This window comes from Cetorhinus maximus, chromosome 1, assembly GCF_964194155.1.
Source record: "Cetorhinus maximus chromosome 1, sCetMax3.hap1.1, whole genome shotgun sequence".
NCBI classification, from domain to species: Eukaryota; Metazoa; Chordata; class Chondrichthyes; order Lamniformes; family Cetorhinidae; genus Cetorhinus; species Cetorhinus maximus.
The window spans coordinates 36,598,200-36,615,789 of NC_135879.1; the positions used below are offsets into that span (position 1 = coordinate 36,598,200).

Genomic DNA, 17,590 nt, shown 5'->3' on the forward strand with positions numbered 1-17,590 from the left:
GATTCACAAGAAATGTTTTTGTTTGTTATGACAATGAATTTGGACATAAACTTGAACTGTAACTTCAGATCAAACAAACAGTGCATTTTCTCCATTGTGCCCAAAGCAGAAATTCTATGTTGAAGTGATTATTACATACACTGTAATTAATACTATGCATTGCAACTGCCAATGCAAAATAATAAGGTTTATCATTCTGTTAGCATCCGCAATATTTTGCTTTTATTTATAATTCTGGTAACTCTTTCAAATGAATGACTACTTTCATTTTCTTTGTTTTTTAGTTGCATTTATATTTAACTGGATTGGATTCTTTTTATCCTTCTGCTCAACCAACACCATTGCAGGCAGATATGGAGCCATCTCTGGGTTTGGGCTGTCTCTTATAAAGTGGATTCTTATTGTAAGGGTAAGTGTTCAATGTCTTATGACATGGTCACAAATGCTTTGGAAGAATTCTATCCCTATTTAAATGCTCCTGTTATTTGTTTTACTTGAGAATATGCATTTTGTTAGTTTTACTGTAATTTTGGAAGACATAATACCCATAATTAGCGTTCAAGAGAGTATTTCAAAACAAATGGTCTCAGAATCCAAAATGTGCTGGATTATACCTCAGGAGAAGCACTGGCCTGTATTTTAGCTCAGGCATGCATTTTGTCTGGGGCTGCAGTTTTGAGGTTGAGAAACCTAAAGAATAACAGGTTTTCCAACCATCCTGTAAGTCCTTTAAATCTTTTACCATCAGTTTCCTGCCCATAGGTGGGTAAACTGACAGACTGGAGGCCTTTGGGGTGTGGCAGCCCCGAGAAGAATGCTGAAGCTCAGAAAAGCAGCTAGGTCTAGTGGTGGAGGGAGAGGGTTTGTATGGGAATGGTCGCTGGCACCCGCATGGGGCATTCCAATTTTGGTCCAAGGGCAGTTGGGGCTCTGATGGTGGTGGGAGTTGGGGGTTTGATGGTGGTGGGGGTGGAGCAGGCAGATCGTCAGAGAGTTGGGGGAGCGTGGAAAAACGAATAGCTGGTTGGGCCTGGTGGAAACATTCCTGTTCGTACCTCATGGATTCAGCTCCTCGCACACCTTTCACCTGTTGGGTGGAAGGTCTGGAAAACCCAGCTGACAGAGTTAAAAATAGATCAATCATTAAAATAGAAAGATAGGTTGTTAAAATGAAGACAAGAAGCCTCATTATGAAGGTCATCTTGAGCTGAATCATCTACTGTTTCTCCCTACTGATCCGGCCTGACCTGCTGAGCTTTTCCCAGTACTTTTTGTTTTGATTTCAGATTTGCAGCATCTGCAGTGTTTTGTTTTTGTATTAGAACCTAATTATAATACTTAAATGATCATCCCTCCCCAGCCATCCAAAATCCCCCCATGAGTGGATTTGTCATTCATGGCTCTTCCAGCCACCTCTAAAACCAGAAGGGATTGGAACAGAGGTGAGTTGGGTTCCTGCTTTTGAATTTTGACCTGACACCATTCCACTGTTTTTGGGAGTTAAGATTTAGCCCAATGAATCCGAAATGCAACACTAATTATCTGAACGCCAGCCTTATTTTGGACTAGTAATCTGCCTTAATGGGAAGAGGGAGGAACTTGATGCGACATGATTTCAATTGCGTTAAATGTCAATGAAGACTGGTTTCAATCCTGCAAAGTTTCCATGATGGTTGTTTTGTTAATAGGTACAGAAAGGAAATGGCCCCAGTATTAGCAGGGAGAGTGGGGAGGGGCAGTTTTGCACATTTTTTGTGGAAGAATGGGTTTTCCTCAAGCTCTGTCCAAATTAATGGCAAAACCTGACAAAATCTGTTTTCTAGCCACAGCCAGCCAGATTAAAAGGTTTGTCAGCTGTCAGGCGGGTAGGCCTGCATCATCAGGTTGTAGCTGGGGAGTGGAGAGGAGGCAAGGAGAGATGGAGGTCAATAGGGACATTGGTGGAGGGGCTGGGAAGGATATTGGGAGGGGATTGAATGGCATGAGAATCCAATTGGTGGGAATATTAACAGGTTTACTTAGTTGGCTCAGGGGAAGCACTCCTGCTCCTCTTAAATAAAGCAATGCTGGAAAAACCTTACTTCATTCATGCAGCAACTTTGCCTCCCTTTAGCTTTCATGTTTCTGGAAATCCAGGACACCTGGCTGGCTCGTGTTAAAGTTGGAACGGGGAAAAAAAAAACTTTGGCTTGGATTTTCCGTGCCCGCCGGTGTCGGGCGTGTTTGGTGGCGTGAGCAGACAATATGGCAAGAAGACCAAAAATCGTTTCATGACGTCGTGAAACCAGTTTGCAACCGTCCACTGCGCCCGCCGATGGCAGGGAACGCGGCTCGCCATCGGACGTCGGGAACCTCATTGTAATACATCAGCATAGCATTATAAGGCCAGCCTGCTGGACACATCCCCCCCCACTGGATCATCCGCCCATGTCGATGGGAAAGCATGCCGATGTGTTTCACAACAGCACATATGAGGCGTGCACTTGGTAGGCTGAACTTCGCTCGGGACTTCGAGGCTTGTTTGCCTGCCTTGCTTCAGTCAACACTTGCAGTCATCAGCGCCAGGCTTCACAGACAGCACCACATCACTTTTAGGGAGGCTCACGGGTAGGTATCTACCTACCACATCAGCCATATGTGGGTGGCTTTTCAATGGCAGCAGGGCAGAGTCTTGCCTTGGGAAGGGGGAGATGTAGCCTCCGGCAAGGAAAGAGGCTGCAGGACAAGAGATGTACTGGGGAAGGAGGGTATCGCAGAGTGTGTGTGGGGGCACATGTTGATCTGTGCAGGTGGCCTCAAGATGGCGAGGGCTGAGGAGGCAGTCTCCAGAGGAGATGAGGCCCGATGGAGGTGTGAGGGTGTGTGCGTGAGAATGGATGGTGGTGTCTGTTGAGTTGGCAGTGAGTGAGATGCCAGTGAATGTGTGATGGGCTTGAATGTGTGAGCTTAGACTGATGAGCTGGCTGCCATACCCTGGCTGCACAGATGAGATCATTCATCCTCTATCTGCACTGGGTGCCTGACCTCTTCTGGGCCAGAGTGGTAATGTTGCTACCCCTCCTGTGGCCACAGCAGGGTAGAGGTCATCACAGCAGGCCTCCACGGCATCCAAAAGGCACTCGAGGGCTGCAATGTTCTTGCCTTTCGGGGCCATGTCTTCTTTGCGGCAGTCCTGGGCTGGAAGCACTGATCGCGGCTGTACTTTAAATGTGGTGCCTGATGTGATGAAGTGGTGAGGTGATAGCGTGGTAGGTGAATCGGAGCACACCCACCATCAAAATGGCATGTATCCCAGGATTGCATAATTAATGCGGCGGATTTGCGATGATACGGCGTGAAAAGCTGCCATGGTGGCCGGCATTTTACCCACCTGCTACTGCATTTAGTGCAAATCTGGGATGATTCTGCCCATTATGTATGCTTGACTGAGAGCCCAGAAAACCATTACTCTGTTGAAATACCTGAGCCCGAGAGAACATTGCTTGACTGACAGCTCTTTGATTTTGGCTGTCAATTTCACAATGTTTATTTACACAAGGTTAAGAAGTTTCAAGGGCTTGTACTTTCTGCTACTGATGCTTTAAAGGACCTGGATGATTGGCACTTTTATTGGGCTATGGTGAAAGGACTTTTTAACATAGTGGAAAGTAATGAATGAATGCTTTTTTAAAAGCTTTTATTTTTACACATCCTATTGTCACTATAGGGTTCATAGTTTTGATAGAGTCCATAGAGGTTAAACGGGCATGGAAGTGCCATAGCTTGGCATAGGGGGCATGAGGATGGGTGAAGGGGTATCGCTTGATGTAAGAGGGATGAGGGGTCATAGGGGGTGGATGGAAGGGCAAAGCTTGGAATAGGGAGCATGAGGGCCCATGGGTGGAGGGGTGTAGCTTGGCATAGGGGGCATGAAGGGCCATAGGAGGTGGGTGGAGGGCCATAGGTTGGCATGAGGGTCATGAGGAAGATCTTTTGATTTGCCTTTTTAAAGGTTCCCTGATGTAGTTTTTGACTCAGGACTCCTCTGAGGTGCTGTTAACCATGATGCTTTAAAAACCTGGCCCAACTCCATGGAAATTGTCGAGGAATAGGCCATGCCTATGTCTGCAATGGACCCAGCCAAGTCAGGAGTGCCAGGTATGGGCTTTGACCCGAATCAGCCCGCACCGTTTGAAGGCACTCCTAAAACTCAGACAGCCCAGGAATGGGGTTGGGAATTCAGGAATTGGAACCCACCCAGCATTTTTAAAGTGTTTCCGAGTCACCCTGACTCATTGCCAATCCAGATTATCATCTCTATTACCTCAAAATCTTTCCTTTAGTATGGAGCTGAAAATTACACCCAGTTGTACTCCAATTATGCTCTTACTGAGGGTTTTATAAAGATTTATCATTACATCTCAACTTTTATATTCTATATCCTTTGCTGTTTGTTTAAATGTGAGGTGTCCAATTAACATGTTGTAATAAGCAAGAACAGGTTTCATGAATAAATGATCTCTCCACATGCCTGTAATCATGGTATGGCTACGCTATCAGTCTGACCTACACAACTCAATTTTTTTTCCTCATCTATATTGCTTGAAATTGGGTTTCAATGGAGAATTTGCTTGTAATTCAATATGAACATTTCTTTTTACAGTTCTCGGATTATTTTATCGGCTATTTTGAGGGGAAAGTTTGGCTCTGGTGGATTTTTCTTGCTGTCGGTAAGATGTTTTCCTAAGTGACTTGCTTTGGTTTGTAGCTTTCTCTGGCCAATTCCCAGTGCTTTGAATCGATAAGTGTACATTGCAAGTTGGATAAATGCATTGGATATATGTGAAAATGAAAATTATAACAGTGTCTCTCATTAGCCTAAAATAATTTTCAGTTGAATTAACAGACAAATGCTTAACATATTCTTCTTCATTTTTCTGCTAGTTTAGTGCAATCTTTAAACATTTAAGATAAATTTGTTAATGCCTGGGTTAAATAATAGCAGACAGAAGAATATCATCCAAACATGTTTAGCATTTGTTCACTAATTTGTCGAAAGTAATTTCTTGGCTACGATTTTATCTGTCCCCAAACTCTTTATTTTGTGTTAGGTCATGAGAAGTTTCAGTTCCCAACACTCATTACATTCTCATGAAATGCCTTAGGGTAGTGGCACTAAAAGGAGCTTGACTGTCACTGCTCCCTCTCATTATGTCACTTGATGCCACTGCTCCTAATTCAGGTTGGAGGTTGGAGTCCTATCATTTCCATGGGTAAAAAGGAGGGAATCAGTTTCTGCAATGTTTTTTCTAAGTGGAGACCTCAGGGCAGCTCATGAAGCCCATGAAAATATTGTTTTCCACGCTGTTTAGTGTGTAGAGGGAAGCACGTTCTATTATAGAGTCTTAATGATGGTGGGAATACAAGTGCTTAACAGTGCTATTTCAATGGAAGAGTGGTTTTAGGGCACTTCATTGGTTACGCTTGTTTTCTGTAGTTATTATCTAAACTTTTTTTTTGGCCAGATTTAACTTTGACAAGATGTTCAAATATAGATTATGCTAGTTTTCCCAGCTAACAATGTTAGTTATGCTTTAGTTGCCGTTGATTTGCTGAGGAACTGCACCATACAAATTGGAATTTGGACTGTGTGCAATTTTGCCTGGGAACCATTGAAAGTCATTTTGATGAGGGAAGATGATTGACTTACGGATTGGCAATCCGTTCAACCTTTAACTACCGAAAATGTAAGATGAGATTCTAAACAATGACAAAGAAGTGAATCTAAAATATCAAAAGAGATGAAGGAATTTGAGGTTGTTTTTGTCGGCAAAGGATGAGATCTTAAGGTAGCATAATAAAAGCTTTAAAGATTGTTAAGGAGATTGATTAGGTTGGCCGGTGCAAATTCTTCACTATAACAAAGGGTTTTGATATAAAAAGAAATAACACTAAAACTTAGTAACTTTGCCACCCAAAGAATAAAGTGTGCCTCTCAGCCATGAAAGCCCTTGAAGCAGGCAGTATAAATTCATTCAAAAGGCAATTAGATGGCGGAATTGAGTACTGAATTTATGTGAGATGGTGTAAAGGAAGGGTTGAGATCTATCAGAAAATAATTCAGTTATTGTGTCTTAAGGCCGTATCTTGTTATTCTACATTCTTGTATTCTACCCTAGCCTTATATATAAGACTTCAATAATGTGACGTATCCCCAGTGCAGGAGACCAGCCTCCTGTAGCGAGACCATGAGGAGTTCCAAATATTCGGTGACAGGCAATTGCAGGACTAGCCTAGGTGTTTTGCCTAATATTGCTGCTTTTGAATATATGTCATCAAACAAGCACATCTGCTGTAATTCGGGAATAATATGATCCCACATTCTAATAAACTTTAAGTTGGGAGAACATATTTTATACAATTAATTTAATAAATTCATTTTAGAAAGCTAATAAATTGCAACACTGTAATATTATGAGTTGTGATCTTACCCCTTTACCCTCATCAATTTGAATTATTGGTTTTAACAAGTCTTCAAATGGTGTGTAGAAGTTGCCAATCATTGGTTAGACAGGGAAGTGCTACAACAGTGCAGTCTGTAGTGGAAGGACACAATAATATGAGGCAGCCCAGGGTTCTGGGCTTGAAGAGGTACAACTCAACAGCGCTGTATCATCAAAAATCCAAACCTCGCTTTTGAAAAGCAACTTAGCATCTAATAATTAAAGTACACTAAAGGTATGTTGGGGAAGCCCGCCACACTACACTCCCCTTTAAACCAAATAGGATGTCTATATTTCCTGGAGATGCTTGAAAGACTATATTGGAACTGAGTTGCCTCAAGTTTTAGCTTGCTTTGATCATATTAAAGGCATTAAAAGTGACTAATCTACCAGGAATCAGATTGTCATCTCATTTTCTTGGGTTAAACTAAAATTAAGATTTGCAATATTACAGCATGGGCAGAATTTTGTTTACTAGACTGTAACTTTGGAAAATTGCAACAACATTTCACAAAGATGAAGTCACCAAATGACGTATGCACACTTAAAACCAGATTTATCAATGAAGTTAACAGCACACTGTGAAGGTTGTCTTGATTATGTATCTCATGCCTCGAAAGAGCTGCCCAAGAATAATCTATGATTCATGGGCTTTGCACAATTCCATAAACATAAAAGATCTCTAATGGAAAAATAGATAAAGCTAGGATTTATGTAACATTGTTTGCTAATAGAACTTGTTGTTATAAGGGTGGGTCAAATAATTGTCAGATGGTTTGTGCCTTAGTGGCTGCCACATTATTCTGGAATTAAGCACCGTTCTAAGAAAGAGAAAAATTGACAGGTAAAATGCTTTGACTAAGTGATATGTGTAAACAAGTTTGTTTGGTTTGGTGAACATTCAAATAGTTTCATTTGATCCATTTTGTGCATTTAAGCTGTTTTTTCCTGAGTAAGTCTGGTTAAGCACCTACAGTATAGGCGATTGCCACTTGAGGTCAATGTTGGCATTTCAAAAACTAAAACTAATAGAGTTAAAGAGCAGTAATTTTGATCTGGTTGTCATGTTTACATATCCAGACATTACAAATGTACAACATTTTAACATGAAAACAATCAAATTTTACTAAGTAATTGCTAGCAATAATCTTCATTTTGTGCTACATATGTTACTGTCAGTTTAGCATATTTATTCAAGCCTTATAACCTTATGAAACTATTCGGTTTGCTAATTCTTGAGATAAGAATTTTTATTAGGTCCTAAATTTTAAACTCCGATAAAGCTTTAGAAAACTTTCCCACTAAAATGGCAGTGTGTTGAAGGCTGTGATTCTTACCTTGGAATACGAGTTGGAGATTTGTTTCAGAATTTATGACATCACCTGAACTTTTACAATTAAGATGTGCTATTGCACCTCATCTTATTGTTGCTAAGCGCCTATATTTTAGTGTCACTTTATCATTCAATTGCAGGTGGCTATTATTCTTCCACCAAGGATTTGGGAACACTTTTTTATTAAATGTTATGCCATAAGCTTCCCTGACAGACTTCATTTTCTTTCAATTATTTGCCAAACCTGTCTGTTTTTAAACCCATTTTGATTGTATCTATTATCTACAATGTGGCAAACCCTTTCTGTGACAATGTTTAGAAATCTTTAATTAAATAAAGAAAACGAGGGTCCTGTTCAAAACTCTCAATAATAACAATAGTTTGACTCAGTGATAGTACCCTTGTACGAATCAGAGGAGATGCAAGAAATCCTTGGAGACCCTTGATTCAGACTAGCCACAGTCCACTCTGGGTACAAGGAAGTATATTACAAATGTGGCAGATTTATTAAGTTATTTAAAATAAGTACTAAATTTTATACTTAACAAAGGCACTGGTAAGCAATCAGTTCACTAGGAACACTAGCTCATGATCCTCTAGTTTACTGTGGCAGAGTCTCAGGCTGTGTTCTGTGGACCTTCGTCTTTCTTCTTATTCTTCTCTTGGTGTGAACCCTGACTACTGAAAGCTGGTGCTTAATAACTATGAGAGAGACACAAGCCGTTATCATGATCAATGGTGTTCCTGAACTCTGATTGGTTTAGGTGGTGCATATGCAGTTTCTGATTGGTTTCTTAAGGCTGATGATCATCTCCTGATATCATTCTCTGTTAGCTCCTCACTGGTTTCCTAAGATGTCAGTTACCTGTAGGACCATCTCTCAAGTTTTTCAGTCATTTCATTACATTTTATAACTTTCTACTAAGATAACTTTAGATAGTTTATGTGCCCATTTCTTTGAGATAAGAGAATGTGTGGTGACAATGTACTAATGATTAACTTCTGGGCTCATCATCCCAAATGCCTAATTAATGTATGGGTATGCTGTAGAGTTCTCATTAAGACAGGCCCCTATCAGTTGCAATTTTGTTGAAGGAACCATTTGCCAATGTGTATTTCATAGTGGCTGCTAGAGCTTGGATGTTAATTAAAAATAGCATAGGAGTACCAAGTGGATCATAGTCTTAAGCTAATTCAGAAATTACGAAGTTACTTCATACATAAGATTTAGACAAAGCATGTACAAAGTCGGTGCAGAAAGACAATCAGTGTGTAAAGATGAGGTGGCAAGATGCATTTACACAATACACCATAATACATTCAATTACTACATCTTCATAAGTAATAAGAGCAAAAAAGCTGCATAGCTATAAAACTGATAACAAAATTTAATTCTTAAGCTTACAAATCCAAATTAATACAGAGGCTTGTTAGAAAACTTGAAAGAAGAGTGACTTTTATTTTTAAGACACTACTGGCAGCATTTTCCCCCCCATTGTAGGGGGGAAGTGTGGGCAGGCGGGCTTCCGATTGGGGGCGCGTCGCCATTTTACATGGGCGGACCAATTAAGGCCCACCCAGCGTGACGTCCACCAGGAAGTGCTACGCGCTCCTTGTGCGGGTGGGGGGGGGGGGAAATTCCTTGAGCCGGGAGTGCGCTCTTTCGCGCAGGCACGTGGAAGAGCGCACAGATCTCCCTGAGGCAAAGTGCTGCCTCAGGGAGATTGGCTCACATTTTAAACTTTAAATAAAGCGGAGAAAAAAATTTCCTTGCCACGTCCCCTCATGTGACACTGTCACATGAGTTGGGACATGTCCATAACTTTTATTTTAAAATATTGTGAGCATTTTAAATCCTCATGAAACCTCATCCCGCCTGTGGATGAGGTTTCATGCTTTTTCAGAAGCCCGCCAGGGCTCCCGGCCTGCCCACCAACCTTAAGGTTGGACGGGCAGGTCCATTAATGATTTCAACTACTTTGTTAATGGCCTTAATAGGCCGTTGACAGGTTGGCGGGCGAGCAGCCGACTCGGGTGCACGCCTGCCGAACTGAAAGTCTGAATGACGCGCTATGACGTCGGGACGCACGCCCGACATCACCCCATGTCATTTTACGCATCGGCGAGCGGGCCCCGCCCCTGCTGCCGCTCGCCGACCAGGAGATACAGCCCTATAGGTTCAAAACTAAACTAGATTAAGACACAGGGCTGAAGGCTTGAAACCTCACAGCTATTCTTTTCACACAACAGGCCTTTGAGTCTTAGGTAATGAGTACAAAACTGATAAGTGTTAATTGCTAGGGAGTGCAATGGTTCCAGACTCGGGCTTAATCAACCAAGACTAGCTTTGCAATAATAGTCTACAATTAAACCACATAACTCTAGCTTTGCACAGGCCTAGGGACATGTGTTATATTTTATTTGTCAAGTAAGGATTTACAATTCATCAGAACATAATATTGGGTCAATTGATTAACATGCTTCGATTATTTGATCATTACACACAACTAAACTAAAACTAATTGTAAAATATGAACTTTCCTACAGGGAGGTGAGGATAAATGATTTTGCACACTGAGTTATAGTCTGGAATTCACTGTTTGAAAAGGTGGTGGAAGCAGATTCAACAATAACTTGCAAGAGCGAGCTGTATATGCACTCAAAAAGAACACATCACACCAGATTTTTGCTCCCGAGGTGGGTAGCACAAGTTGGAAAATTTCCCTTATAAATTCTTTATAAAATACCTTATAAAAATAAACATACTTGTATTCATAACACCACATCAAAGACAGCTAATCTTTCAATAAGCTATTTGAGCTGTCAATCAAACAGTGAATTTACAATCCCATCCTGAGATAACTGTAGGTTGCGGAAAGCAACCAGGCATTAATAATGACATCATGATAGCCCTTGGGGTAATGTCAACAAACAGCTATTGTAATTGCTAGAACAGAGTTTTATCAACTCGCACTGTCATGGGTAGGCTTTTTTTTATTTTTAAAGGTCTGTGAATTTAAATAACTTCATGGCTTGAGCTCTTTAATTCTCACTGACACAAGTAGGCTGCTTTTTAATTTTTTTTAAAGGGATGAGTATTTAAATACCATCACAGTTTGACAGTTCTACAGGCCTTATCTGCCCTTCATGAACCTTTATATCTCCTCCATAAATTTATGACTCCTACACTGTGGATGTGGGAGCCCCTTGCTACAGTAAAAAGATGTGGTCTGTTTGAACTCAGCACTGAGTTGAAATTGCCCTACTGAGTTTGGGTTTCCCTCGTGTGGATCATGCCCCCCCCCGCTTTCCCCTACCAGCACAAATGAGACCTGTTGAAAATGGAGGTGGGACTTCTGAATCTCGGTCCCACCTGACATTTTTAAAGGTCACGAAAATCTGGCCCATTGTCGGGCTATGGTGAAAGAGCATGGGAGTGGAACTAATTGGGTAGCTCTTTTATTGAACCAGTATAGGCACAATGAATCAAATAGTATCCTCCTGTGCTGTATTATCCTAAATGAATTTAAAGTTGTGCTTTTGAGCCCCACTTCAGAACTTGAGCACCTATGCTAGGTTAATGTTTCAGTGCAGTATTGAGAGAGCGCTGCATTATTGAAAGTGGCTTCTTTTGGATGAAATGTTAAACAAGGTTATACCTACTTTAATACAGAAAATACTAGAAGCTGTCAGCAGGTGAGGCAGCATCTGTGAAGAGAGAAACAGTGTTAATTGGCAGAATTTTCACTGACCAGGGCCGCAGGGAGTTGTTTGGTCAGAAAGCAGTGGAATGGGATTGGGGGGAGGGATAGTGGGGAACCACCATTTGGGATTCCTCACTCTCCTACTTAATGATGTCAGTAATCAGTTTGCCACTTAAATGACCAGCTTCATTGACAAGTGGACCTCCAGTTGGGTGGGGAGCCAGTTACTGATGGCCAGAGCAGCAGGTAGGTCTTCACCAGAATAGGGTTCAGCTTGAGGGTGGGGAAAAAGGTCAGTGGGGGTAGGACAATCGAAGGGGGCTGCTGATCCCAGTGGGGAGGTTGGGCCCTGAGGCATGTTGGTCAGAGGCCTCATGGTGTGGAGATCAGAGACCTGGGATGTGGGTTTGGATGTTTGGGCCTGATGGTGGAACTGTTGGAAGGGAGGTGGGGGTCAGAGCCTGGTGGTAGGGTGGAATGGGGGTGGCGGATCAGGGTCTCGTGGTATGGTGGTATGGTATTGGGGTGTAGTGGTAGGGTGGTGCGGTATCAGGGCCTCGTGGTGGGGTATCAGGGTCTGTTGGTGGGGTATCAAGGTCTGCTGGGGGATAGGAGTGGCTGGGAGCTTTGGTTGAAGGTTATTGTGGGGTGGGGGGTGGGGGGTGGGGGGTGGGGGGGGTGCCGCCCTAATCTTGGAGCTTCTTGGATCAAAGGGATAAATGTGAATGTGCTCACCTCCTGAATCCACCAGGAAGCTGCTTGTCTCTTTGATGCTCAGGACAGAAGGTGTAGGGGGGACATGAGGAAGAACTTTTTTACGCAGAGGGTAGTGGGTGTCTGGAATTCGCTGCCCAAGTTGGTGGTAGAGGCAGAAACTTTAAACTCTTTTAAAAAGTATCTGGATCTTCACCTAAAGTGCTGTAAGCTGCAGGGCTATGAGCCGGGTGCAGGAAGGTGGGATTAGAAAGGGCACCTGGGTGTCCTCGGGCTGGCATGGACAAGATGGGCCAAATGGCCTCCTTCTGTGCTGTAACTTTTCTATGGTTTCTATGGTTCTAAACCCAGGCAGCGGTGGTAAAATGTCAGAATCTGTATAACAATGAAACTGAAAGCCTCATTATCATATTTAAAGCAGCAGCCTGCCTCCTTGGATTGGATTGGTCACCTCCCACTTTCCTGTCTCATTTAAGCTGGAAATGGTGGTGAGAGGTGGTGGTGATGTTTGAGATGATTTTGGGCTCTTAAACAGATTTTTGACATTTTAACTACCTATCTGACACAAACCTGTCTGTTTTTCTCAGTTAATATTATTCGATCCAACCTTTCACCAGAATTTGAAGAAGTTGTAGATTTAGTAGTTTGATATGCAAGTACAGAGCCAGGGAAAAAAGGTGGGTGGGGTAGGAAAGAGCTAAAGGAAGTGATTAAATTTAAAAAAGTTATCATTGGTGAAAAGCAAAAGGAGCCTGGTAATGGGACGATAAAGAAACTAAAGATGGATTCAGAGGAGATGTACATGGTACAGTAACACTATTGCCAGCGCCTGCAGTCTGATCAGTGGTTGTCAAACTCAATGTTAAGGTTGTAAGACTGTAGAATGTAAAATTGAGAGTTGATGTGCTGTCCTTTTAATGTGTACTGAGCTTCATTGGAACAGTGCAGGAAGCTGAGGGCTGAGAGGTTGGAGTAAGAGTGGAACGTAACATTATAGTGGCAAGTAACTGGAAGCTCCAGGCCACGCTTGAGAACAGAGTGGAAGTATTCAGCAAGGCCGTCGCCTTATCTACATTTAGTCTCCTTAATGTAGAGGAGGTCGGATCATTGGCAACGAATACGATATATTAAGTTAGGAGAATTAGATGTGCATCACTATTTCACCCAGAAGGAATGTTTGGGGTCCTGGATAGTGGGAAGGGATAAGGACAATTGCTGGAAAGAAGGAAACTAATATTGGGGGTGATGGAAGAGTGAACCAGGGTATCAGGGAGGAAATGGTCGCCTTTGAATGCTGAAAGGGGAGGGGAAGATGTGTTTGGTTGTGGCATCATGCTGAAGATGGAGGATAATCTATTGAATGCAGAGATTGGTGGGATGTAAAATGAAAATTAAGGCTCCCTCATTGCACTTCTGAGAAGCAACTTGGCAGTAATTAAGATTTACCACGTTATTAAAAGTTCATCACACCTGATGGAGAAGCTTTAATCTTCTCTGGTGTGTTTAGTGGGTGCCTAGTGGTCAAGTATCACAACTTCACACTCCTCATCTGTTTGAATCCTGAGTGGCTCAACAAGATAATGTTACGGTGAAGCTTCTGGAGGAGAAGGGTAACTGGGACAGGAACTTCTTGATTTCCATGTTCAGCTGCGCATGAGAGATGCTGGGAGTTGCTGTTCAATTTACTGCATAATAATGATAAGCAATAGCTACACCATGACTCTTGCAACAACAACAACTTGTATTTAGATAGTGCCTTTAAGATACTAAAACATTGCAAGACACTTCACAGGAATGTTAAAAAGCAAAATTTGACATAACCCACATAAAATAAGGTAAGGAGAACCCCAGTAACTACAGGCTAGTCAGTTCAGTGTTGGGGAATCTTTTAGAAATGATAATCTGAGACAAATTTAACAGTCACTTGGACAAATGTCGATCAATTAAGGAAATCCAGCACAGCTTTTTTTAAGGGCGCATTGCGTTTAACTAATGTGATTGAGTTATTTGATGAGGTAACAGAGGGTAATGTGTTGCATGTGGAACCCCAAAAGCACTTGATAAAGGGTCATATAACAAACTTGTCAGCAAAGTTAAAGCCTTTGCAATAAAAGCGACAGGCAATTTAGATATCATGTTGTCTGTGTGACAGGAAAAGAAAATGGCGGTGCATAGTTATTGTTTTGGACTAGAGAAAGATATATATTGGGGGTCCCCAGGGGCCCATATAGCCACCACTGCTTTTCTTGATCTATATTGATGATCTAGACTTGAGTGTGCAGGCAACAATTTCAAAATTTGGAGATGACATAAAATTTAGAAGTATTGTGAACTGTGAAGACGATATTGATAGACTTCAAGAAGATATGGGCTGGCTAGTGAAATGGACAGACACATGGCAGAAGAAATTTAATACAGAGAAATGTGGTGAGAAAGAGTGAGGAGAGGAAATAGAAAGGGTACAACTGTAAATAGAAACAGAAGAACTAGAGGTATATGTACACAAATCGTTGAAGGTGGCAGGAGAGATTTAAGAAGTGGTTAAAAAGGCATACAAAAGATTAATACCCAAGATAAGGGCTCACGGAATTGGTAATATATTAACATGGATGGAGGATTGATTAATGGGCAGGAAGCAGACAGTGGGGATAAACAGGGCATTTCAAGTTAGTAGGCTGTGACGCCTAGGCCGGATTTTTTCACTCCTCGGGTGCATCCAATCAGTGGGCTCGGCAGTGGAGAGGAAATGCGCCCCCAACTGTGATCGGCCCCCGAGCGCAATTTCACGCTGGCTGGCCAATTAATGGAAATGACGAAAAATTACCGTCAATTGTCTCCTTGATGGGCTTGATTGCCTGCTTAATTGTCAGTGGGCACGCTTCCAACTGCCGCGCGTGCCCGCCAAGCGAGATATCACCCAAGTGCGCGATGATGTCGGGACGCTTGCCCGATGTCATCTTGTGCTATTTTGCGGCCGGATGGGTTGGCATGCGCCAGCCTATGGGATGTAAAATTCTGGCTTTAGAGTTCCACAAGAATCAGGGCTGGGGCTTCAGCTACTTACAATCTATATTCATGACTTAGACAAAAAGACTGTGGATGGAATTTTACGCTGGTGAGAATTTATAATCCTGTTGAAGCCAATGGATCTTTGAATGGCTCAGCGGTTCCACCTCCACTGCACGGGACCCTAAAATTCCACCCTGAGCGTAATGTATCTAAGTTGCTGATGATGCAATGTTAAGTGGGAATCCAAGCTGTGAGGAGGATATAAAGAGGCTACAAAGAGATAAGTGAAGGTGGTAAGTGAAGCATAATGTGTTAAGTGTGAGGTTAAACACTTTGGTGGTAAGAATGGAAAAGCAGCATATTTTTAAAAAGTATGAAACTTCAAAATGTTGATGTTCAAAGAGACTTAGGTGTACTCAAAGTTAGCATGCAGGTACAGTAAGCAATTGGGATGGCAAATAACATGTTAGCCTTTATTGCAGAAGATTTGGAGTACAAGAAAAAGGAAGTCTTGCTACAATTCTATAGGGCGTTGGTGAGACTGCACCTTGAGTACTGTAGGCAGCTCTGGTCACTTTTTCTAAGGAAGGATATACAGTAAATCTTCATTTAACATTGTAGTTGCATTCCTGAAAAGTGCAACTTTAAATGAAACGTTAAGTGATTCAGATTTTCCCGTTATACCCAATGTGAAAGCTGTAGTTTGGTTCTGTGGAACATTTCCTGTCAGGAAAAAACATTAACACATTATACCCTGCAAGTTTAAACACTGAAGATTTCTAAATTAGTGTGTTCGTAAACAAAATAACATACAAAATAAATTTTTAAATATAAAAGAAATATGCTAACTCTTTCTGCTTATCTCCGCTGCCCGATCCTCCCGCTGCCTGACCCTCCCGCTGTCTGATCCACCCACTGACTGAACTCCCTGTTGACCCCACTGGGACCCACGTGCTCTTCATCCTCCCACTAAGCGACATTCCCACTCCCCGACCCTCCCATTGACCGACCCTTGTGCTCCTCACCCTCTTGCTGACCAATCCTCCTGCTGGCTGACCCTCCTGCTCCCAACCTTCAAGCTGACTGACCCTCCCACTCCCAAAACCCCTGCTGGCTGACTCTCCCGCTGGCTTTTCCTTCAGCTCCCAACCTTCCCTTTAGCTGACCCTCCCACTCGCTGTTTCCCTCTCCTGATCCATCGCTATGAGCGAGGTTTTAGGGTGATTAGAGGCGAGAGGCAGGAAGCAATCTAGAGTGAGAGCAGTTTCAAGTTGCAGGATCATGGAGGTAAGCTGCAAGCTGGAGAAGCAGTGAGTGGGCGGATTGGACAGTGGGAATGTCAGCAAGCGGGAGGGTAAGGAGCAGGAGGGTAGGAAGCGAACAAAGGGTTGGGGCAGGAGGGTTGGTGGTGACTGGAGAGTCAACCAGTGGGAGGGTGGGCAAGTGGAAGGGTCGATGAATGGAAGGGTCGGTCTGCAGGAGGGTCAATGGCGAGGGGCAAGGTGAACAAGCACAATCGACGGTGAGTCAGAGGTTTGGCAGGTGGTGGGGTTGGCGAGCGGGAGGTTCGGCAAGTGGGTTTGTCACCGAGAGGGAGGGTCAGTCATGGGGAGGGTCAGTGGCACCAACCAGTGGGAGGGTCTGGCGCTGGAGGGTCAGCTGGAGGGAAGGTCAGGAGCGGGGTGTGTTGGTGAGTGGGAGGGTTGGGGAGCAGGGGCTACTCCAAAATGATTCCGATCAAGTCTCACAACTCTATGTCACACCCAGCACAAAATAACATTAATGTGAATCCATAATGCTAAACGCAAATACTGTCCCTATTAAAAACACCAAGTTAAATTGAAATGACTTAAAACGGGGCAATGTAATGCAGGAACTTAGTGTACTTGCATTGGAGGCAGTGTAGCGAAGGTTCATTAGACTGTTTCCTGCGATGTGTCCTATGATGAGAGACCGAGGGTGGAATCGGCTCAGATTTGCACTAAGTTCATTAGAGGGTGGGTAAAATGACGCTTTACCACTGGCCACAATGGCGGCATATCACGCTATATCATCCCAAACCTGCCACATTAATTATGCATTCCTGGGAAACATGCCATTTCCATGACGGGTGGGCTTTCATTCACCCACCACGCCATCACCTCGCCGCTTCATTACGCTGGGCAGCATATTTAAAGCACAGCCATGCGCGCACCTCTTATTGCTTCCAGATCAAGGCAGCTGCATGGAAGAACAGGCTCTGAAAGGCAAGAAGACTGCAGCCCCTAGGTTCAGTGACACATCCCTCGAGCGCATTTTGGACACAGTGAAGGCCCGCCAGGATGTCATCTACCCCCACTCTAGCCACA

The 17,590-nt window shown here is 43.0% G+C and overlaps 1 protein-coding gene across 14 annotated transcripts in view; it reads left to right on the forward strand.

The window, feature by feature from the left end:
• LOC144679358 (NEDD4 family-interacting protein 1-like) overlaps nucleotides 1–17,590 on the forward strand; it is a 188,994-nt gene that overhangs the window by 24,356 nt on the left and 147,048 nt on the right. For 12 of the 14 annotated variants that reach the window (XR_013576344.1, XR_013576339.1, XR_013576332.1 and 9 more), the window contains exons 3-4: nucleotides 285–409; nucleotides 4,643–4,709. Coding sequence is in view for 8 of the 14 variants with exons in the window: in XM_078539757.1 (XP_078395883.1) it covers nucleotides 285–409; nucleotides 4,643–4,709 (192 nt within the window). In the remaining 6 variants the exon portion in view is untranslated. Of the gene's footprint in view, nucleotides 1–284; nucleotides 410–4,642; nucleotides 4,710–6,197; nucleotides 6,455–17,590 lie in introns of those variants that run through there. The other 2 variants (XM_078539769.1, XM_078539777.1) reach the window with 2 other exon arrangements.